At 43.2% G+C, this 24850-nt stretch overlaps 1 protein-coding gene across 5 annotated transcripts; it reads right to left on the bottom strand.

Moving 5' to 3' along the window:
- Positions 1-23958, bottom strand: shc1 (SHC (Src homology 2 domain containing) transforming protein 1; the record flags this gene model as incomplete). 5 transcript variants are annotated; one of them, XM_080472083.1, is made up of 13 exons in its annotated part: positions 1-2856; positions 2937-3172; positions 3693-3809; positions 4323-4389; positions 4636-4783; positions 4871-4997; positions 5658-5709; positions 6093-6146; positions 7209-7328; positions 8379-8442; positions 8940-9010; positions 9579-9743; positions 23600-23958. In XM_080472083.1, 12 exons carry the CDS (start codon positions 9738-9740, stop codon positions 2728-2730), a joined length of 1347 nt encoding a protein of 448 aa, XP_080328209.1. In that variant the 3' UTR covers positions 1-2727. The 5 variants fall into 5 exon arrangements, with proteins under 5 accessions (XP_080328209.1, XP_080328208.1, XP_080328211.1 ...); XM_080472082.1 differs by lacking the exon at positions 23600-23958 and adding an exon at positions 17642-17680; XM_080472085.1 differs by lacking the exon at positions 23600-23958 and adding an exon at positions 11135-11363.
- Between the last annotated feature and the right edge of the window lie 892 nt (positions 23959-24850).

Raw genomic sequence — 24850 nt, 5'->3', positions numbered from 1 at the left:
AAACATGCAACAAAGGCAACTGTGATGAGCAAGGATAACACAGGAACAGTTCACTGATGATACAGAAGGTCAAGTGAGGTTTTTCTTTTTTCTTTTTCCCAGCACACATATACAACAGGTACACAGAGCAATGGCAGAGCTTCTCTCTGGTTTCCCTATTTTTTGAACGGCAAAAAATCTGAGCGACACACCAATGTTCATGATAGTTAAGCTCTGAAAGATCCCTTCTCATAGTTTTATGAATTCTGTCGGGTCGACGTGTTTAATTAGCTTTCATATGAGCCACTTCAGTGCTCTGGTGTCTGGATCTGTTACTTATCAAATGAGTCATTAAATATACAACAATGGAAACAATCCAATACTAAGAGGACCAATTAAAATCTATGTTATTTACAGATGATCAGGAAATACCTGTCCCCGCCGCGATGGTGACATCAAGTATCTGTGACTACACGCTGAATGCAAGTGTGTGCATCCGAGGAGATTGCCATCACTGGATCTGTTGGGAGTGTGTGTGTTTACTGGAGTGTCATTTTTGCAGAATCTTGGTTGAACCGAGAGACCCGTGTAAGAGTCGCCTGTCCTCCACTACATTTGAGTTAAGTACATAAGGTGACTGCATTGGAGTGACGTGACTGCACTGAAGAAACAAGGCACGATTAAAAAGATTCAAAAGAAACCCACCATGAACTGAGGGAGCGGAGAAGGAGAAACCCACAGGGTGAACTTCTCCTTCCAGGTCCTTTAAAGTGTGTGAAGACAGCACACCGAGGAGCAAATAACTGGCTGAAAGTTTTTTTTCTCTAACGCTCCAAAAAGCTTTCATAAAGGTCCTTTGTCATGTAGCTCAGAGCTTCTGACCAAGACGTACATAATGACGTGTATAACGCACGCCATTTCACATAACGTTTTTTTTTTTTGTTCTTCCACAAGGACGAGTCTTCCTTAAATGGTTTTAAAAAAACAATAAAAAAAAAACAACAAAGTAATCACAACACAAAAAATGTCTAACCAGTTACTATGACAGACTTTGCATTATTTCTGCAGAGGGATATTCATTTCTTTGACTGCTCCAAATGTCTCATTGGGCACCGTTTAAAAGGCTCTTCTTACTTTGCTTTCAGGCTGAATACTCTTTGAAGATAACACCCAGAGATTGTCAAGGCAAACACATACAAAGTTGTTAATGAAAAGGTCATAATGGTCTGGTCGATGCCTCTCGAAAGGTACAAGTTACCATGTTTGTTGGTGACATCATTGTACTTTAAAAACTCTCCTTTTAGTTGATGTATTCAGGCACAATCACCTAGTTTCTTCTTTGTTCACCACCAGATCCATTTTAAAATACATTTCAAGTTCACTCTCAATGCTCTAAAGGTACAGTATGTATTTATTTTTATTCCATTTAAAACGTTATGAAATAGGCTGATGTAATTCCATTAATGCTTTTGTACTGTCTTGTAAGCAGGTAGTATGTCCTCAGTTAAATAAGAAAAATAGTAGATTGAATAGTAAACACAACAGAGGCTGGAGCTCTTAAAATTTCCAACTACAAATGAAATCAAAATTAAAAAATGGACACAAAAAACTGAAGACAAACCGGGTACTGCGGTGACTTACTACTGCCACCAAATCCCCCCCCAAAAAGTGCATTATTTAAATTCTACATACTGCACCTTTAAGCACACAAGACATAATTGTCACAGCTTCCTTTTTTAATTATAAACCAAGTTCAAGTTCTTTGGCATGCCATGTGGCGCAGACTGTGTGTCCTGTGAAGGTGTGTGTATCTGTGTTTACAAAGGGATTTGCTAGATACAGCTGTTTGGATCCTCCTTCACACAGAACGTCCAATGAGAGATGTCTCAAGAGAGTAGGCGTGAAAAAAAAAAAACCATATATGATGGTCATTGGTATATCAGTCCTAGTTTTGCATACAGGATTTCCTTCAAGGGTCAAAGTCCTCAAAAACGGGAGTGGCTGGGGGTGGGGTGGCCCTCCTGATTGGATTGGAAGCAATCTCCGTAATGCATATTCGCCAGCCAGGATGTTGTCAGAGTCGTATTCGTCGCTGAGGCACTCCAACGATCCTTGAAGGGAGAGTTTAGGTTTGAGCCTGGTTCAGTCTCTTGTTTGTTTTTGCCTAAAATTCTCCAGCGACAGTCCGAAGAGAGAATTATTTTCTCCTTCCAAATAAAAGCCCAGGCTTAAAAAGCACTGAAGACCACCAGTCATGTTCCTTTCTACACGCTTCAGTTCAACATTTACATTATACCACGGATAGGTAATTGTCCTTTTTTTTAATTACTTTTCATAATCAGGTATATTTTTTTTTTCTCCCCCCAAAAAAATTGCATTTTTTTCCCCCGCCCCATTCTGAAACTTGTGAAGGGCTCCTCCCTGGTTCACAGTAAGCTGAGAAATTGCAGCAGTGCTTCTCCGCGTTGCATTGGAAGGATGCGACTGGTGATGAGGGAGGAACTGCAGGTCACAGTTTGGCTTTCAGAAAGGGCAAGAAAATGTGGCAACAGCAGCAAGTGAGTGATTTTGCAGAGATTTTTTGTTGCTTTTTTTTTCCTTTTCTTTTTTTTTGGGTTTTACTTTGCTATGTATGTGCGTGTCCATGTATTCTCTTGCGGATATGTTACGTGTAGTGTTGCAGTGGATGTTTTAGCATGAACGTGTGGGTGTGTGATTTTTGGTGGAATCTGTCATTGGTGTGCAGTGTCAGGCCCTGCGCTCCACTGGCTGCTGCAGACACACTTCGCTCCCAGCCGACACAATAGGAAGTCTGTTGTCCATGTGGTAACTGATGAGGTGACTGACACTCCCAAACCGATGGTCTTTTGTACGCACCTAAAACAAAACAGAAAGAAACCATTTGTGCGAGTTATATACGAACGTCTCCGACTGAAATCTCTTTTTCTTTTACTCACCACTCCTTCTGGGTCGACTAGCAGCAGGTGTTTGGGTTGTCCTCCCTGCTGTCCTGTTAGGACATACTGTCCGGGCGTGGTCCCAGACTCCCGTACCAGGAAGTCTCCATCCCGGGTCAACAGCCTCTCTGCTTCCCTGCGACTTAAACTCCCATGGAACCAGGTTTCACACTGCAGCTGCTGCACCAGTGAGGGCGCTGGTGAACCAGCGACTCCCAAAGCATCATCCAGTGGTTCTTGTAAAAAAACAAAAAAAAAACCCAGACTTGCTTAGATCCACATATATGAGCATATCTCCTCATATTCACAAATGTCTGCATGTCAGTTTTGAGCAGAAATAGTGTTGAAGTGCACCACATGCACATGGACTCTGGTCTGGGATTTTAATATGAAAAGCTTTATGCAGTCAACCAATACCGTTTCATAAAATGCCTCAGTAATGGACAAAGACATTCTAATTTCCTTATCTTCCTCCGAGGCTGCCTTCTGTGGACAGCTCCGGTCTTCAATTAGCATCAGTCATGTGGAATGTAAAGTACAAACTACTCTGCTCATCACCCAAGCCAATGATTGTTATTCTATTCAGATGGTGAAAAATAAAAATAAAAATTGCAATTGCTATTTACTTGGATTACAACCCACACATTATTATTGTGATTTACAAGAAATCACAAAACAACTAGGACTTTTAGTTTAAACTCATACAATTACGAAGATATATGACAGCTACATGACTTTTAATTAACCTCCACTTACTCATGTCAAACGCATCTCTGTGAGCATTTCCATTGGCTGCAGCTGGGGGACGGGGTTTATCCACATTGACATATGACGGGTCATCAAACATCTCCCTTGCCCCTTCTTTGGCACCCACTAAAAAGGAAAAAAAACCATGAGAAAATAATTATTGCTTAGACAGAACAAACATAAACAAAAACCATGAATGAAGATTTATTTATATTTTCTAATAGATAATAAGTCTGGTCCCAGGGTTATGAAAAATTATGAAAAAACAGAAACAGCCTGTAGAGGAAAATGCTGGATGTAATACATGGATACTTTTTAGTTTTTATGGTGTAGAAATAACTGACAAAACAAAGAATTTTTCAATGACAATGGAATTTTCAGAGGTGCAAGTGCTTAACCGGGGTGAAAAATGTCCTTTCATTTTGAGTTGTGCCACTATTTTCCATCACTACAAAGACGGAATTTGTCTGAGCTATAAAGAATGACTCCATACTGACAGAAATTAGATTTGATAAAATGATTGAAGATGAAACAGTAGAAACCTCCCATTTTGGGATTGAGTGATACCCACAGCCCTTCCCTGTTAGATTCAGTGAGAAGCACACATGAAAAATACTGACGGATGGACACTGAGCTCACCTGGCAGAGGTGGCAGAGGTGGCAGAGGTTGCTTGTGAATGTCATTCTGACCTGGCTGTCCATACGGCTGCAAAGAGAGACACACATAAACAAAATAAAGAGCCACACCGTCATGTCTATAACTGAAAATGAATGGGCGCTTTAGCCGAATAAACGATCAAACAATGATAATTCTTAAACAGATCAGTCCTATCCACTCTTGAGCGCCCTTAGTTTATAATACTCATATGCAGATTATTAAGTAGTTTCATCCACTGACTGCAGCCGTGTCAGTGTGAGGATCTGCTGAAGCATGTTTGAGTACCCTTCTTACCAGCGTGGCTCCTGGGCGGGTCCTCATGTCAATCAGACCACCAGGGGGAGGCTGTTTTCCAGGGAAATTATTATAGTATGGAACGTCGGAAGGTGGAACAGTCTCATCATCCTCTTCCTCCCATGCAGAGCCATCGAATGGAGCCATTCTGGGAGAGGGAGGAGGGCAAACACACACGTTGTGGGTGACAACACACAAACAAGTACTTTGTTTTGTGGCATTTCTTTTTCTGTACCTGTCATGAGGTGTGACCAGTTTGGGAGGGTTCTTTAGGTACTGTTTAAACCGCAGTTCGAAGGCCTGGCCAATGGTGCTGATGACTTCCTGGGCCAAACCCTCTGAGCACTCCAGGATATGACATGCTGCACGAGAGGAGACACAAACAACTGATAAGAAGGCTGCTGCAACATGCCCTTGAATGAAGTATGTCGCCAAGTACTCTGCAGGCAGAGCAGAAAAGTGTGCCTCCATGGATATTTTTTAATCAAACGGGCAAATGAGTAGAAATGCCTAATGAAGAACGAGTCCATGTCGTCTAATTTATATGCTGTAGTTTTGTCTGAGAGGATGTGACAAATAGTGATTTAAAAAGTGTTAAATGTTTCAAATTTTGAGGAAAATGAAATGAGAATATGCAAGGTAAAGAGGTTCACATTGTCTTCAGGTCGGCCAATAATGTTTTGTCTCCATTCATTTTGGACGAGCACACAAAATCTTTACAGCATGAATAAACACATTTACATGGATGTGAGCAGTTACTCATTATGCTGATTTGATGGGAAATATGTAGGATTTCTCTTTGCTCCACACACTAGTTCTGTAATGCCGTTTAAAAAAAAGCTTTTTGATTTATTCAATAACGTTTGTTAGTTTTCGATGGAAATACTCGGTCACATTGACGACTGATGATTGCTGCTCATTTTTTCCCCATGCGATGAAAGTGAACTCTACCCGAAGGAAACATTTATCGATATTGGCTGATGCTACTTCGGTGCAGGTGTCATTTTTCTGATTTTGCTCACCTCTCTGGTTGACTGGATCTTTGGCCACATATGCTACGTACTCAGCCGTATCCTGAGGGAGCGAGACGAGGGGAAGACAGTTAGGGCAGGAGGGGAAGGGGAAAAATCGATAGGAGGGAAAAAAGTGAAGGGCAGGTTCAAGATATAAAGGTTGAGAAGAGAAAGAAGTAGAAGAAAAACAGAAAGCAATGCACAGTCTATTGGTTAAAGCAGAAGTTAAGACACATGCATGAAGCTGAAAAAGAGTTGAGAGGAAGAAATTAGATCAGTTTTGGAAGAGTGAAGCCGCAAACCAGTGAGGCAACAATAAAGTGAGTCGTATTTGTGGGAACAGACAATGACGAAAGACAGGAAGGAAGACCGGACAAGCTGCAGAAAGATGGAAAATGGCCAGAGTGAGATTTGAGATGAGGGAGAGAGGGTTGGGTGACTCACTGGGTCTCCTCCAGAGGCAAAGGAGATGGACTGCATGTGATGATTGGCAATAATCTGTGGAGAAAAAGAAAGGAGAGAAAAGAGAGAGAGAGAGAGAGAGGAAGGAGAGCACATGGGTGACATGAAGTATGTGGGAAGTGATATGAAAGCATGAGAACGAAGTGACAAATGTAGAATCATTACTGAAAATGTGCCTTTTTTCTCCAGTAAGCTCCATCAACAGCAGCAGAGATTTAAAAAAAAAAAAACCCTAAGTAGGGACAATGGATGGAACACCTTTTTAACAGTTTGCAACAACCGCCCACGTTGGATCAATATCAGCACCAACACTTGCTAATGCGCTGTGCAGGACGTGTGGTCTGCATGTCAGTCTTTATTTGTGAATGAGAAAATGTGCTGCACGGCATGTTTCTTTATAAAGTGGATGCACTACAGCGCTGTACGCCATCTCCCCAAAGATAAACATCATTCAGTAGCTATTAACTCATTAGAGGTCTGAGAGGAGGATCACATCCTGCCCTGTGGTGAAGCAGAACGAAGACAATAAGAGCGATTTGTGCAGCATACAGAGTAAATGAAGCAAACAAAGTAGAGTAGCTTTAAATTTGTTTGGGTATTCCCCAAATGTTCACACCACACACTGGATTAAGGACTTAGCCACAAAAACAATGTAATGAATTAAGATTCGAAAACAAATTCCTTGTTGTTTTAATCAGTATCTTAAAATCTGGCTACTCCCTCAAAAATGACGAGGTAAGTCTGTTATTGTTATACAATAACATTGCCTAGTTTGGGCACTGAATATTCAAATAGAACAAAAATTATAGTAACAACAGAACACAGCTTGGATTTTTCATAGAGCAAATTTGAACATTGCATGATAAAGGAAAGCCATTTGACTTCACAAAATCAATTGAGATCCCTCAAGCAGAGAATTCTCCACAGTTAATCTGCTCCAGTAAACTGCACAAGCTCAGTGCACGCTGGATACCAAACATACCTCTGGCTACAACAGAGAGCTGTGACAATGACAGAGTGACACAGGGTCAGATTTGAAGTACACGTCTCCCAAAGACAGAGAGTTTTGGAGAAAACGGGAGCTGATTTCAGGCTAACCTGTTTGCAGTCGGAGGCCAGCAGATTGAGGCTGCTGGTTGAGATGGTGAGGCTGATTGTCATGCCTGCGAACTGCAAGTTACTCTTCCCCAAGATGGACGTCAGACAGCGGGAGGAAGGCTGCAAAAGAAAATGATGGAGGCCATGAGTAAGTAATCAAGGTGCACAAATAGAAAGCAACAGGGAAGGCTGTTTTTTTTGGTTTTTTTAACTTGAACATTGCATGAGGGTCCACTAAGTGCTCCCTGCCTGACCATGAGTCTGTGGGCGTCTGTGTGGAAATGCCTGTGTGTGTGGGAGTGGGAGAACAGCTGCAATTGTGAAAGTGATCCTGTCTCCAAGGCCAACTGTGACCAACGGGGAATAGGCAGGACAGTTCACATACTGTAGGCTGGGCCAACAGCATCACAGGGACTATGCCAGCATTATCGTGCCAACTCGTTTATCCCAATCCTCCATTCTCTCATGGCTTTGATCCATATTTGCTCCAGGGTGTTTGGAGTATACTCTGAGAAAAGCTCTGTCCGGACAGGATGCACATGCCCTGGCCACATTAACCTCAGTTCAGCCAAATCAGAGGGACAAGCCTAGTTTAATCTATTCTCGTTTACATCCTATAACTGTGTTTTGTCTGGTGCACGCCACTGCCAGACATTCCTTGGTAAAGGTCTGTGATAGCAGCAGGCGACTGGATTTAGCCACCTGTTTTATGGACTGTTTTGGTGTTTTTAGTTTTACAGGAATACAGTGCACAGACACATGGGGTCTTTAAACAGCAGACTGTCAACAAATCTGGAGTGCTTCTTTGGCCTGACACTGGCTCCACGCAAGCTTCTACCCCATCTCTTCAGCCTCCCTTGTGACAGGAGGGAAGGGAAAGAGAGGCCAGAGAGTGATTGGTAATTACCTGCGAGTAGCCCACTAACCACAGGAGTGTACAATCAGCCTAAATCAAGATCTCTCTGTGTGTGTGTATGCGAGAGAGAGAGAGAGAGAGAGAGAGAGATAGAGAGAGAGAGAGAGAATATGACTAAATAGCCAATTGACCACAGGCTGGACAATCAAGCTAAATCTAGCTCTTACCCAGAAAACCCTCCCACTGCTGTCCACTTAAGCGTTATAAATAAATAATGCTCTGTCAGGGCGTGTGCTGGTCTGTGTAGTACCTACCTTTCTCCTGCGCTGGGCTCCCTTGGCTCCGGGTACTGCCTCACACACCACAGAGATAGCTTCCCTGAAACCATAAAAACATGCATGTTTGACAATGGCATGTCATTAACCCTCACACCTTCCCGGAATCACTTCTGAGTGGTGTAAATGAGATCTGGCAGTAGAAGATAGAATTCATCGTCCCTGGTGACAGGGCTCGTCTTTGCCACACAAACAAACATCACTACGGAAACCAGAAGGAAACCACCAGGATTCCAGAACATTCTAATTTAGGGGTCTGAGAGAGCAGCAGGCGTGTACATACACACATAAGCAGACGCAGTCAGACACCAACACAGAAAGGAGTAAGTCAGCGAACAAAATAGAGCGGAAGCAGGACAGAAAGCCAGCCAGCAGACAAAGACACATATGTGAGGTGAGCAGTGCCTGCCGGAGTACAGGCAGCCAGCGTTCCCCTAAACCTAACCACACTTTTACCATTACACCCCCTCATGCACAAAATAGAAATTACATGAGAGAAATGGTGCGAGAGAGCAGCAGATGTGAAGTGTGTGATCTCACCTGGTGACCTGAGTTCTGGTGTTGAAGTCCAGCGCTCGCATTGATTGTAGCACCTCTACACAACCCATGTACTGGTCAGGAAATGGGTAGACCACAAGTTAATGCCAGACAAACACAGAGAAAAAGCATGAAAATTCAACCCAAAGAAATACAGTGCATTGCAAAGGTTTTAAGCATGTGTGAAGATATGCTACCATTTCATCATGCAATAACAAGAAAGCAATTGATTGGTCCCATATTCACTCTGTAGCAGAATAAATGTCATCGAGTGCTATTTTGGGGTATAGACATGATGCAGGTGTCTTAGACGTAAAAGTTTGGTCCCCAAAGAGTCCTGATCTCTAGTCGGTTTGGACATACTTGAAGAAATGAAAGAATTTGAGCCAATCTCTATAAAAAATGAATTTTTTTTAAATTGTTTTAGGAAACTGCAATTGCATAATTTTTTTCAGAATTGTACAAATTTGCCTTGAAGAATTGAATGCTCTTGGTGCAAAGCGTGGCCACACTAAACACTGATTTACCGTTTCATGGAATAGCTTCTTCAAGTGTTCTTACTTTTCAACAGTTTGTCGCTCCTGCCTAAAAGTTTTGCACAGTGCTTCAAATGTATTTATATTATAGGCAGGTGTTACTTACCCGCACAGTGTAGGAAACACCAGTGGTGCTGACCACATTGTCAGAGTGCAGCCAGCCGCGGGTGGGTTTGTTAACAAAAGAGCCATGCCGCGTCCACTCGTCTCCTCCAAGCTGCCCTCCTTCCACCCGTGTCCTCCTGGACGCCCCTCCCAGCCGGTTCATGTCCTGCAGGGGAGGTCGAGGTGGGGGAGAAGGAGCGGTTAAAAGGGGAACAGGGTGATGAAGAGGAGGGGAGGAGCTGGAGTTGCTCCTGTCATCCCCTGAGGACTCAACAGGGGGCGCAGGCTGCTGCGTCCTGCTTGAGGCCTTGAGTCCGGGGAGAAGAGTTGCAGAGACGCCCAGACGAAGCGACCCCATCCTGGGGAAGAAGGAGCAGAGGGTGGTGGGGCTGTTCTCAGCCGGGCGAGGGGAGGCGGGTGGCAAGATGGGAGTGAGAGACGAAGAAGACAGGGAAGACGGTAAGCCAGGTGAGGGAGTGAGAGGAGTGGCGGGGCTGGACGGAGGGAACGATGATGGATTGGAGTTTGTTTCATCAGTTGAGCTCAGCGATTCACTCCGAAAGTGGGTGTACTTGGTTTTCGGAACAAGCTCCATAATTAATCTGCAGTGTCTCTTTTTGTATCCGCACAAGTCCACACAGGCTCTAGTGATTCAATCAAAAGTCTTTTTCTCTCACTATTCAAAGTTTTTCTCGAAAAGGACATACAGCCATCTGTCTGTCTCGCTCAGTATAAGAGCCGTATCCATCTGTCTGGCAGTCTGTCCTCAAGTCTTTACCAGGCAGCCAACACCAGACGGCTTTATCCACGATGAAAGCAGGATGAGAAAAGGCGCAGAGGAAAAGTGGGGTGTCCCAGTTAATGGAAGAATGTAGAGGAAAAAAGTTTTTTAGTGCACCAGCACAGCTCATGTTGTCATCAGTTCAGTTCGAATTTGCACCAGTGTTCGTTGAGTTCCCAAGGATTGAGGAAAACATCGTTCTTAGGTCTTTTCAGAATGTTCACCTTGGTGTTCTGCCATCATGTAAAACAATATTTGTGAGTAGCTCATATAAACTTAACAGTCTCTAAGTGAGGGCCAGTTACTCAGCTGTTGCTAGCACCATGGAGAATCAACACAAGCGATTGTCTCTCTCACCGCCCCCTCACATGTGTCTTACTGCGCTGTAGGGTGCGCAATGGTACGTGATGTGTCAACATGCATGAGGCAGTATAAACCTTTCCCTGCCCACAATGCTTCTTGGATCATCTGTGCATGCATGTGTGCTGGCGTGCACGCGAGTGTGCACGTGTAAAGCAGTGCCCCCTAGCAGCTCTACCCTTCTTGACACAAGACCATAAAAATCCTATTAGCAGCCAGCGAGGGGATTGCAAAGGGGGCAGTGCACACTAACGTAGCAGCAACGCACACATAATACACAGCTTCAACTGGTCGATACGACAGCAAGCACCTGCAGAGCTGAATGAAGCTCAGAACTGCTAAAGAAGAGAGAGGACGCTTACTGATGCATGGCTAGACTCCACTCTTGGTGACGGCACACTTTCTTTAACACCTACTCGTCATGTGGAACGCCTTCACCAATCTGTCGCTTTTTTTTTTACTCCCTTTCTCTCTTCCTCCAGATGTTTTCATGTCCTTTCTGTATGGCCCTTGCTCTGTCTCTCCCTGTGTCTCCTTCTTCGTCTCGTCTCTTCCAAATCACTTCTGGCGCAGCCTCTTTCTCTTTCTCAGCACTCTTTACTCCCTTCTCTCTGTCTCCTTTCTTATCCTGGAAGTCCTCTCTCTTCCTCCACACAATGTACTCGGCCAACCTCTGCCTCTCTAACGCCTCCGCCCTCTCTCGCGCCACCACTTCCTCTCTCCTCTTCCAGATGATCTCTCCCTCCCCCTCTCCCCCTCCCTCGATTGCTCGGCCGTTCTCCAGGCTGCCCTGTTTAACAGTCCCTCAGTCTAATAAATTAAAGGTGAGCCCTGTCTCTCCAACGTTAGGATTATGGACAGCTAGAGGCCAGGTATTGTGAACTTAGACACCGACAAGAAAAACTGAAAGAAAAAGTTAGTGTTTAAGACCGGGCTGGCAGCGTTGTGCCTGTTCTTGAATGAGGCTCCTGATATGGCTATAGCAAGTGAGCCTGCCTTGGTTCAAGTGTGTTCCCTAAACTTGCCCACCTCAGACAAGATGGGTTTTTTTTTTCTCTAGAGCACCATTAGATAGTTGAAGGTTGAGTCTGAGATGCTGCTTGTGTCTGGTACAGTGACACACTGCAGTAGCACGGTGGTGATGTAACACCGGAGAATGTAGGTCATTGGCTGATGACGACTACCGGTGGGCTTGTTGAGATGGTAACAAAACCTGATTGGTCAGGTTTGAACTTCCAACCCAGGGTTCCCTGAATGGTGCTGGAGGCTCATTGATATTAAACATGAACTCACTCACCCAGCTAGAAAAGCTCAATTAAAAGCACCACTGTCGTGTCTTGTGAAAATGTCTCTATGCACAACTGTTCTTACCCTGTAAATGTGTTACTGCCTGGTTTGAATAACAAGCCCAGATCATAGTCATTTACCTGAGAAAAGAGTGTTGACACAGGCGCATATGATATAAACCAGCCAAGTGTTTGGCTCCAGGACGGCTTTCCTCCCTTATCTAAGACAGGGCTTATCATGCAGCAGGTTAGCTCTCAGTTCAACCGTACTGACACCCTCGAACATCTCGTGTTCTGCATAGTCCAGCTGAGAAGGCAAACAATAGTCTGTTTACATTAACAGTCTCTTGCAAACCAAACCGCAACAATCTGCCTTCAGTAGGAGGCAAAGCTACACCTACAGTCCTGCAGCGAGCCGGCTGCCTTACACCTCAGTTGTGTTGAGGCACTAGTAATATTTACAATCTGCTGAACTTTACTCTCTCGAAGGAGCACCAGGTTTATGCACACCTTGTTTTGACCACTTACACAAGGTTGTACGTTTGGCACCAATGTCAAGGCAAGAAGAAAAAAGAGTTGCTTTCTCAATTTCTCACCTTGATATTTTAAGAACCTAACTGTGCCTAAAGTACAGCGCAGAAGATTGCAGTGGGCGATAGATGTATGGCAAAGGAACATTCGCCTACACCAGTCTAGCACCACAGAAGGATTGTCTAGCAATTCTAGCTAGTCATCCATCTGGACTTGGCCAGAAAGCACCATTGATGATCAAGTCACTGTCACACTCTGCCAGACAGGCTGGGATGATCTCCAGAAAGCTGTAAATAAGTATGGCTGGAAAAGTCACAAAAGACACCTGTCATTTGGAGAATCAAAGAGCATGCAACCAAACAGTCTGTAACAGATCTCACAATACCAGCAATTTGTTAAAGACAGAGTATAAGCACTTGAAAAAAAAAAGGCAAAGGCAAAAGATCCCACAAAGATGCTGTAGGTAACACCACAGAGGAACACCCAGGTGCGTGTGTGTCCTCAAACAAAGGGCTGCTGAGATGCTGTTAACTGAGTTGACCCTGCCTCAGTTCAGCCCAGGCTTGTCGTAGTGCACAGAACACAGTGTAGGTCAGGTGACTGCAGAGAAGATGGTTTTCTACATGAAGAGAAATCCTGATTCACCTACACACATACACACACACAATAAAATAAATAGTCTGCCACAAACACAGAACACCTAATCACCAGATAATAGGTGGTAATTAGTTGCCCTGGGACCAGGAAGCTGCATTGATTGATATGTACAAGGTAAAATCAGCACGATAACCTAATTTATCCAGTGAGTCCTGAAAATGCCACATCAGCTTGACTGATGAAAATGGGACTTGCTTGCCACTGAAAAAGGTGAAATGGGGACAAAGCAGGCTTGGATTCGACAAGGTGAATACACCGAATGGGGAGGGGGAGACAGGTGACCTGAAACAACCCTGATTCACGGAGTCTGCCGAGCTCCGCATAGACAAAGACTGTCTAGTCAAGAACACACACAACAAAGGAAGTCAGAAAACTGTACAGAATTGTTAAAAGCCAATCTACTGTATCCTATCTGCTAAATACATACAAAAACCTAATGGAACAGCACCAGTTTTAGGAGAAATGTCAATGAAAAAAAAACTTTACATCTCATTCAGTCTGCAGCCGCTGCCCGGTTGCTATGGTAACAGACATTAAAAGAGATGCTTGCGGAGGATATACAGTGAAAAGTCCCAACAGCAGCAGAAATCTTCAGACAAAGAGATAATTGCTTTGTCAAATCACAAGGTAATTAGCTACTGCATCAAAGACTCCACATTAAAGTTTTTTTCCCCCCCTCATCCAACAAGAGGGGAAAAACTACAGACTCCGAGAGAGATCGATAAGATTCTGGAAATGATCAAAGTTTGACTGGCATTGCTCCAGCATTAAAACCCAATCAATGTTGACATCCCACATAGGCTGCATGCACGGACTCCAAGCATGTCAAACTGCCGACACTTCAAGAAACAACACACACTTTCCCAACAACTATACAAACAGCTACTGAACTACACGTGTACATCTAAGTGATGATTAGAAAACTTGCATAAAAACCACCTGAACTTTTTTTTGCAGCAGATAAAAAAGACAAAAAATGTTTTAACACCCTGCTGTGTCTAATAAATCAGAAGTCACAAAGAAAGTCTATATTTACAGATAAAAGTAAGGTATATCAAACTGTTTTGTGGAAAGTAACTCTAATCACTTTTCCCAAGTGTTATTTCTTCTTTTTTTAATGAATGGCAAAAACATACAAAGTTCCTATTTTGGTTTATAAAGCATGCAGTTGAAAATTCATGGCAACTCATCTAAAGCTGGATTCCATATTCACATGAGAACCACATTAATTTTCAAACAGCCACAGACTGTCCGAGCATCCGTCCTCTCCTTCCTCTTTCTGGCTTTCTCTTCGTCCACTCCACGGAAAGCGTGCTTCTCCTCTGATCCACTCTTCCACTCGATTGATTCACAAAGTCACTGCCGGCAGCTCTACTCCATCTATGCTCTCCTCCGTTTGGCTGCCTCCTTTTCTTGTCTCTCACCCTCTCTCTCTCTCTTTCTCTCCCTCCCCCCCTCTCTCTCTCTCTCTCTCTCTCTCTCTCTATGTCTCTCTCTCTTTCAGCAGATGGTGAGATGGCAGTGCTGCCAGGATGGACAATGGCACTCCTTCATTGTGCGCCTCCTCTCCCCTCACGTCTGTCTCCCATTCCCACTTTCCTTCCACCTCTGTCTGTTGGAGGGACGCGCACGCTGTCTGTCCTCCCCTCCTCCCAGTCTGGGTGGGTGATGATGCCTCCCATTTTCTCTCTTACTGTCTCTCTCTCTTGCTCGCTCACTCACTCACACACACATTTGCGCTGCCGCCTGTGCCCTCCCCACCTTCGTTTCTCCCATGCTACCTCCTTCCTGTTTCCTCCCCTCCCCCCCACCTCCTCTCTGCAGCCAGTCATTTAGCAGAATACATGTGCATGCACAGTAACATAGACTACACACACACACACACACATAGGAAGGGGATAGACGGTTTGATGGGTATGTTATGGTGCGGGGCGGGCGGGTTGCTCATGACGGGCTATTCTACTATTCAGGGCTCCTCTTGTGTTCATGTTTGGTAACCTCAGAAAGAGTTCAAGAGTGAGAGAAACAGAAAGAGAGGGGGTAGAGAGAGAGAGAGGATGCAGATGGGTATCGTGGGACATGATTCACCCTCCCCTGCGGAGAGGGTGGCACGAGGTCACTCCGATCATCCTTCATCTGAGTGACGCAAAAAAAAGAAAAAGAAAAAACCAAAATGGCTTGCATTCACAAAATACATATTTGCAACATTTATTGCAGGACTAAAGCTATTTAGAGAGGAAAGGACAGGAAGACAGGAAGCAGGGACAACTGTGATCATTCTTGACATTGAAGCATATTTGATGAGAAGGCAGTGTTGCGGAAAGCAGAGGAAACCACCCATACAGTGCCACAGTAACCCGGCGGAGAGGACAGCGAGCGAGGAGTCCTCAAATGACACCCCAACAAAAAGTCCCTGCAGTACCTTGTTTGACCACATTATTTGGTTGAGGAGTGCACTCAGTGCCTTATGTGTGAGATCAAAATCAAACTGCTGCAAGGAACTCGAGCGTCTCTCAGCATACCAATCCCATCCAGTGATGGGATTGGTGTGATTGGTAGAGACAGCACCCTCCACCAACAGCTTGGCACCATGCACCATAACCTGTTAAACACATTACACACTGTGGTTTAGGATTAACTGAATGATAACCAACTGTTTTTTTTAGAGCCTTAGTATATTCCAGGGAATGAATAATTCATGTGCTGAGTTGAATTTCTATGGAAAATACAAGAGAACATGCTGATTCTGCAATTTTTTTCTGAACACCCAGTTGAAACTAATGCAGTCTTTCACAGTAATCCGGTAAATAATTTCATTCTCTTATTTCATGAAGGATATAATTTTCATTTTTTGGAGCATTTTCTAATTCAGTCCAACAGGACCATATGGAGCAGCCTCCAAAATAACCATCAAATTGAATCAACACCTTTCTAAAATGAGGGGATTTATTGCAGGTCTGCAGTCGACTGCATCTTCATCTGAGTGTTTCCTCTAAAACGGCAAGTTTGTGAAGTTTCGAGCTACAATCAGGTACAATTATTCCACTCCTTACACAATTACTTATGTGACACAGTGACTTCAGTTCCCAGTTTCATCGATTTTGAACTGTTGTATAAAAATAATTCGCTTTAAGGTAGTTATTTTTCACAAGTGATGCACCGATATCGATACCAGTATCGGGTCCGATACTGCACCGAGTTCTCATACGTGACGTCATGCATCAGCGACGAGCGATTTCAGCGGTTTGGAGATTCTTTAATATCAATGACGATGAGAAACGTAAGTCAAGGCTGTAAATTATGTTCTGTCAAAAATATCAAGAGGAGGCCTAAGTTTGTTCAGAAAACACCAGCAACCTAATCGCTATTGACATTTTGACCAGCAGAGTTCACCTGATGATGCTCATTAGTCTAACTGCTCACCATGCAACTCTGAGATGTGCGACAGGCTAAAGAGTTTCAGGGCTCACACACTGTGATGTTACATGCTAAATGTTAATAAAGAATGACTCGGCTCACATTAACAGCGAGCTAGAACTTGTGTGGCGTCACACGTCACAGCGAGCACAGCGAGCACGGTCTGCAGTCTGCATACTGGAATCCTGTTGGAGGTGTGTGTAGCGTCGACGCTGTGCTGAGCTGGTTCACGGCAACGCATAGCTTTCACGTATCGTTTGCATATCGAGTATGAATTATACTCAATGGCATTTAATTCAAAGTACTCGTATCTGTATTTGGTATGGGCAAGTAGCTAAAGGTTACTCGTCCTTTAAAAAAGTGGGATTGGTGCCTCCCTAAGTTTGTGTTAGGTCTGCTAATCTCAGCAGTAACTTACTTGACAAGATTGATTGGATATTTTCTTTAATATTTTTAAACCAGGTCATCTTGTGGGCTGAAATCAACCACAGGCAGGCTGGTGTTTGGCCCTCAGGCTCTATGTGTGATATATAGCATCATTCTGTCCTGCTCTATATTGATTGGACTCTGTCTTGTTGTAAATCTGTTGAATAATGTTCCTGTTCATGTGCTGCTTAGTAACACACCTCGATAGAGCAGGAATCATTCCACCTTGTGTGTTTGAGCATTTGAAACATCAGACTTTCATAAACTTAAGAATAGATGAATTACAAATAAAATTAGTCAAAGTGGGAAATCTGTGAATTAGACATCTCTACTAAAAATTAAAGTCGTGCTCATAATATCACGAAAAGTCCTTTTTGTGCATTTTTCTGCAATCAGCCAACCAACCAAATTGCAATTGGACTAAAAAAGGAGAATTTGAACGATTCAAAAAGAAAAAGTTGGATGATTTTTTTCCCCCAGTCTGATCACTAATCTCTCCAAAATGAGCTTGATTTTACAGTAGTGGACACTTAAATAAAGTAATTCCTTTGCCACTGTGGCAAGATGTGTTTTTGATTAGCTGATCATATCATTTGAATGTCTTACCATATAATCCATCGGCCAACACAGGCTGCCTGTGAGTCTGTAACCCTAAAAACACCAAAGTGCACATGAGCAGACGGTGTACACACACACACACACACACACACACACACACACACACACACACACACACACACACACACACACACACACACACACACACACACACACACACACACACACACTCAGGGACACATAGAAAACTCAAGGAGCCGATTACAACGTGCTCCAGCAATGCTGCCTCGCAGCCATTCGTCTCCCAGCATGCACTCCTCCCAGGATCAGCTGTGGAGAGGGTCATGGGATGTGGTTGATATACACGGCCCGGTTGACGAAGCATGCAGAGAGGAAAATATGGCCATAACATAGAGACAGAACCATGCTAATTTATGGAGAAAGTAACAGAAAGCGAGAAAGAGAAAGATCAACAGCGATCGGAGAAAGGCAACAATCCCAGTGTGCATGTTGAAACCTACCCTGTGGAATGAGAGGAATTAACTGAAAGGACCGCATGTGTAGGATGTTTGTGTCTCAGCTTGCCCAGTGCACACTAGCAAGCGTGCGTTTTGTTTCTATGCATGCAGCAGAAGTCTGTGGAAGCTGCAGCTCGTATTTATGAGATGAAACAAGCCAGAGACGCACTGAGGCAGAGCGCTGGAGCTGTAACGCTCAAGCTGCAGTGTCACATCTGCAGCCTGTTGTTATACTGCATGTCTGTGTTTGTAATCTGATTTGACCCTGTTGCATATACTCAGCGAAACCCCCCCCAAAAAAGATGCGAAGATGTGGAAACAGGTTGAGAGTGACCTTTTCCTTTCAGACCATTCCCAGACTGAGACACTGTCTAACATCAGTTCTCATTACGATGACAAGAAACATTATGACTAAGTAGACGTGTGCAGAAAGTAGGAGTGAGCGTAACCACCGCAGGGAGCTCTCTTAAGCAAACATATCCACGAGACAAAATCAACTTTTTAATAAAATTATGGCGAGTGTGAACATTAGATTAGCCAGGCCGGAGGTCTCTGTCGGTTTAATGGCTCACCACGCACACAGCAAACATGTGAGCTGGCTATTTTGGGTTGTGCCGTCCCCCTTCCACCGCCCGCTCTAACCACACTCCCACATCTCTATCTCCTTCCATCATTCCCTTCCTGTTACCACTCTCTGCATCGCTCCGCTTACAACTTCCACTAACAACTTCCCCCCCTCGCTGCAACAGTTTATCTGCCATAAACAGGGTTATTTCTTCACTCAGCTTGCCAGTGACACTTTCACAGTGCCAACAACGTGGCCTCTGTAGCATCGGGTATCAACACTCCACTGCCAAATTTCAACACAAACTACTTTCCTCAGGTTTGTTTACATAATCACTTCTAGATTACTCCAACAAAACTGCTTTTGAAATTCAGCCTTTTGCGTAATAGATTCACAACCGTATCATTAGACTGATTTGATATTTTCCACAGTAAGGTGACATAAAAGTCTAATTAATGGGTTTAACTACAGCCTCCATACTGGTCTGCCTATCCTTTCATAGAGAATATATTGATTTTATAATATTAAGTAATTAAAAATATTACACACTGTAATCGAGCCACATGGCAGTGTTGTAGTAAGTACTCAAGCCTTATGGGTCAATGATCCTCTTGTACAAGCACACTTCCTGGTGTGTAATTTAACCACACCATACACCGTCATCGATTTTTGTTTATTTTTTGAGGAAAAAAACTTGATAAATGAGACTGATTTTAACAATTCGTCGACTTAACATTTTTATTTTTTTTTTTTTTAAATCTACTTTGGTTGAATCCGATCCCTTGTGCATCTAAACAGTGTGTGTGTGTGAAACTGTTGCAGTTTTCAGCATGACAATTATCTGATTCATTATTGTGTGAAATCAATGCAGGGAAATCACCAGGGCACAAAGCAGTGATAACAATTAAAGCATGTCCAGACCACAAACTGAGACCTGCTATATTAACCTGACCCCAGGGTGACCTGGTTTTGGTAGAGGAGCGGTTTGAGTCCCGCATTTACTGCTTCACCAAGGAAGGTGGAGGAGCTACGAAAAAAGACACTGACAGTCCTCTCTATTCAAAGAGAATGCATAGTCTCTATTCATACAGAATCCCCAAAACATCATCAACAGACTTCAGAGTGTGAATGAACACTCTGGGGAGAAATTACCTCAAAGCCAAACTCATTTCACATCTTTAACCTCTCACAGGAGGTAGTTTTCAGTTTGACCGCAGCTCACGTGTGCGGGATTCTGAAAACCCGAGCATGTCGCACCAGACACCAGGGGAGGAAGCCCCGCTGAGAGTCGCTGCCATTGTATCTAAGGTAGAAATGGACAACCACATGCTATGACCTCAAAAACAAACTCCTACTGTTTTTTTTCCAGAACACACTTGCGCACGCACTCGCACACGTACACACCGACAAACACACAAACACAAACACACACACACACACACACACACACACACACACACACACACACACACACACACACACACACACACACACATTGTGTTTTCAAACCTTCGGGGGACACCGCGTTGACTTACATTCATTTCCTGCAGACTTATAGTCACCACAGTGACGCTAGTCCCCAATGACTCAAGTCTGCAACCGGCTTTATGTCCCCACCAGGATAGGAAAACACGCCATGCGTGCTGCTACTCGACAAACACACACACCACATTAATCTTATTCATTTTATGCATATTCAATCTAAACTCAAAACAGGTAATCGTGGAGTTATTATTAATTATAAGGGGACTTGATTTTTTGTTTCCACGAGGAAGACAAACCCTTTAATGTAACACTTTAAACAGATTTAGAACCCTGCAACAATAGTAAATATGCATCTACTCGTGCTAATGCCAAAAAACATAAACATACATAGACAAACTCACCCCCACACCGGCAGGACAGAGTATGCTCACACACAAAGGCATAGACAAACACATGACCAAACACCCACACAAGGCCTATGTCCTGTCAACAGTCTCGCCATGTGTTTACAAGAGCTTAGTACCTCCCTGTTGTGTTTTGTCAATAGCGATGTTTAAAGTATCACTCAAGACTTATTCAAGGCTAATATCGGCGCTAACATTTTCACTGTGTACAAAAAAAATAAAAAAATAAAAAAAATCAAAGCTTATTTCTGTGCGTTTTGTGTGTGGCTACGTGCACAAGTGTGCGCACCTGTCAAAGTCAAAGCTTTAACAATCAAGTGTCACACCGTCCCATCAATCAGGGCAAGAAGCTTTTGCTGGTGACCGATGCGATTTGAGCTGAATTGGACAGACTCAATTTTAATCAGTGTTGTGATAGAGAGGCAAGGACGCTGAGCTTTGACTGATTGTCCGTCTATGAGTGTGTGCGTGTGTGTGTGTGTGTGTGCGTATGTATGTGTGTGTATGTGTCTTATTTGTCTAGCTCCTGATATGTGTCTGAACCGAGCATTTCTTCGGATGTGTCGCTGACTGGACCTTCTCCTTCTTCTCTCTTTCATCAGTACAGATAACTACCACTATATAATGTCATGTCAGAAGGCTGCTGGCCTGAACAATGTGGCTGACCCTGATAAGAGCACTGAGCCCACTGGTTTCAGTCACCTCAATCATCCCACATACCCTTGACTCTGTAGCTCTTGATAGTTTGTCTACACTTCCCTCCTTCATAAAAAACATTTGACTCCGTCACGGTGACCCTGTTTCAATTGATCTGAGATGTGTTTTGATTCGTCTCCATGAACACCCTTCACACAAAATATATTTGAGGAACATGAGGTTTGTCAAACAGCCTGTATGCCATCACTGTTATTTCTTTTCAAAAGTGATTCATGTTAAATGAGTTGTCACGACACTCTTGATGATGGTTGACAAGTGTACCAGTTATTTCAACCCGGTGTGACGCCCAGATAAAGCTCTCCATGATCAGCATCGGGAATCAAAAACCTAAAGTAGCTTATTTCTGAAGACTCCTTTCTTCATTAAAAAAAACCATGAAGGAGCAATGTTTTCTCATTAGTCACCTTGCTCACAATCTTCTCCTTTGGACTCCTTAAGATTTAACCCTTCACTTTATCCAGTGACAACGGACAGCCACAGTTTGACGTTTCATTCCTCAGGTGGTCGACCAGGAACTCTGCATTGGCTGCGAGCTGTTCAGCGTATTATCATTATTCATCCTGAATACTCAACAAGAGGGGCTCTGATTTAGTCCTGAAGAGTAACTGCCTTGAAGAGCCTTGCTCAAGGACATAAACTGAAGAATATTATAATCACAGCAGGATGTGAGCCTGCAACCTGCTGCTTTGATGCTGGAAGCACTCAAACTCCCACTCTGACTCAAGTTCATGACGAAACATTTCAGCTGATAATCATGTAAATCTTTTTATTTATTTTTTATTTAAATCAACTGTTTTATTTTCTTTTTGTAAGGCAAGGGATGGGTAACACTTTCTCAAAACTAACACACTACACACAATCACATCCATCGTTAAAGGGAAGCTTCATGTACATATTGTATGTGAATGTTTCAAAGCGCTCCTCTTTATTCAGGTCTACGACTCCCTGAGATTTAGTAAGTAGTTATTACAGGTTTTATAAGTTAATTCCTCTGTAGGAGATGTTGATGAGTGAAGTCTCACGGGTTTATCTAAACGTTCAAGAGCCAACTTGTTTCTACAGGTGTACCTGTAATTATCAATAATTTTGTTAATGTTGTTAGTTATTTTTAAACACATACAATAGAAAGTAACATGTTTCATGTAAATCGTGACTATTGTGGCATGTTTATATACTTTGAGATGCTACATTTATTATTCAGTGACGCACCCATACCGATGACCGATAACGTCCTGCTCCTCGCAACCAATACTGGCACCGATAACATTTCTAATAGTTTATATACAGGCCTGAGGTTAAGAAAGGCAAAGATGTAGGTCGGATGTGTTGACTTTTTTTACCCTGAACATTAATACTGCAATCGCGTTGTCTTTCTCTGGAACTCTAAGAAAATGCCAGCACCAGTGATGGCGGCGCCATTTTTATGTTTGAGGTGGTGCATCAGAATGACATAATGCGAGCGACAACGGCAGGATGCAGAGTCACAGGGCAAGCGGACAGACTGAAAATGAGCTAATTCAAGGAACTGTTGGCTATTTGTAATATGGATCTTATTACAGTATCGGCAAAAAGTTTCATTATCACACTTATTTGTGTGATATAAATGTTTCCAATATCGGCTGATTAGTATCAGTACCGACAGTTATCATGCATCCCTATTATTATTGACTTATAAACTAACTTGACTTTCTTTTAGTTCATTTATAACAAAGTCAAATATTTAAATGCAGAATAGGTTTAATCACATTATGGTTAAAATGAGCTTTCCATTGCTTGTAAGTTATAAATAATAAAAATACATCAACTTCAAGAAGAGGGGGGAGTTCATTTTGTACCAAAATAAATCCAAAATAGGCAGTTCTCTGTTTTTGCCTGTTTTCAAAGAATGGACTTGTCGATAAATCGACTTTCTGATAGGGGCTCGCCGTTAAAGCACATTAGTAATCTTTCTATTGACTTGTTGAACTTGGGAAGTTGATTTGAAGCTTGAACACAGACAATCACACAACCCTGCTGCCAAACTGACAGCGAGTGAAATACTAAAACAGCAGGAGAGGAGACACAGGTTAACCATTTAGCTCAGTGAATGCAACACAGTCCAACTTTCTTTCTTTCTTTTTTTTTTTACAGTAAAAACCCGGACAGGGCTCCGTCCAAGCTCAAACTCTTGCACGCAAAAACACACGCACAGTACGTGAGTCCGTTTCCTCAAACTTTCTTCACGGACTTCATAACTGACGCACCAAGTCGCAGAAAGAAGTAAAAAAAAAAAAGAAAGAAAAAACAAGTGTGGTGAACTTTTAACGAGCCGACTTACCAGCTCTGTTCCTCCCTTCCCCTCTCGACTCGCCCCTCCTGCCCCACCAAGCTGCTGCTGCTGCTGCTGCTGCTGCTGCTGCTGCACTAACTTCACACTAGTTTCCTCCAACAGGACAAAAGGCTCGATGGTTTTTTTGCGCTCGCCACGCTCCCCGCAGTTTGGATTAACTTCATGAGAGATTAGTCTAAAGTTCCTCTTTCTTTCCTCTCTCTTTCTCTCTCTCTCTCTCTCTCTCTCTTTCCTTCCTCCTCCCCCTCTCTCTCTCTCTCTCTCTCTCTCTCTCTCTCTCTCTCCCTCTCTCTCTCTCTCTCTCTCTCTCTCTCTCTCTGGTCACGACAGAAGCCACTTCCGCGAACAAATGGCAGCGTCATCTGGCCGCAGATCCTGCGCGCGGCGCGCGCTCCTCCGCACCTGGAGACCAGTCGTTGCGCAAAAGTAAAAATCCCTGCAGTTCACAAGTAATTCACCGAAATCAAACACCTGGAGGCCTCGATTGTCTTTTCTTTCCTTTAGTTTCAGCAACAACCACAGACTTCTGTATTTCTCAGTGGAAAGGAAATTCTCCATTGTGTCAAATCACCACAGCCTCTTTTAGACTTTCTCTGGTTCCTGTCGTGTGGCTGTTTCCAGTGCGTTTGATGGATGGATTTCTTCTCTTTGTAAATACTTCTACTTTACTTTCCACGTGTGGACCTGTTAGTGTGTCAGGTATCCGTGAGATGACGTCTAAATTATTCAAAATTAAATGTATTGTTGCACTTATTGTTTTATCAGGATGGCAACAAATTAGACTTTAAAAGTTAGCATGTGACTAACAGAGTGGACAGATATTATTTAGTCAGCGCTCCAAAACTACAATACAACCACTTCCTTTTATCTAATTATCATATAATGTAATGTGATGTCTAACAATACATGTATAACTCATGTTCAGATTACTTTTTGGGTTGAGTTGTATTTTCTTGTGCAATGACCGCATATAATGATCTTGTATTAAAAAAAAAAAGTACATCAGTCCGAATAGGGGGTGTCCATGGGTCACAACCCCTCTGCGGTCCAGCCATACTACCACTTGAGCACTGCATGTTTCCCCAACATCATTATCTCCTATTAGAAACCCTGGAGTACACTTGCTGGGTATTTGTGGTTCATATTGATTTCTTTGTATATCATTAACTTTATCATTGCCATTTTTGACCACTGGGTTGTTAAAGCATACCGTTTAGCACACAGTTCAAGTACAGTTGT

The sequence above is a fragment of the Lipophrys pholis genome (assembly GCF_963383615.2).
Source record: "Lipophrys pholis genome assembly, chromosome: 9".
NCBI lineage: Eukaryota > Metazoa > Chordata > Actinopteri > Blenniiformes > Blenniidae > Lipophrys > Lipophrys pholis.
The sequence above is the reverse complement of the archived record's forward strand: the minus strand, read 5'-3'. Positions and strand labels throughout refer to the sequence as shown.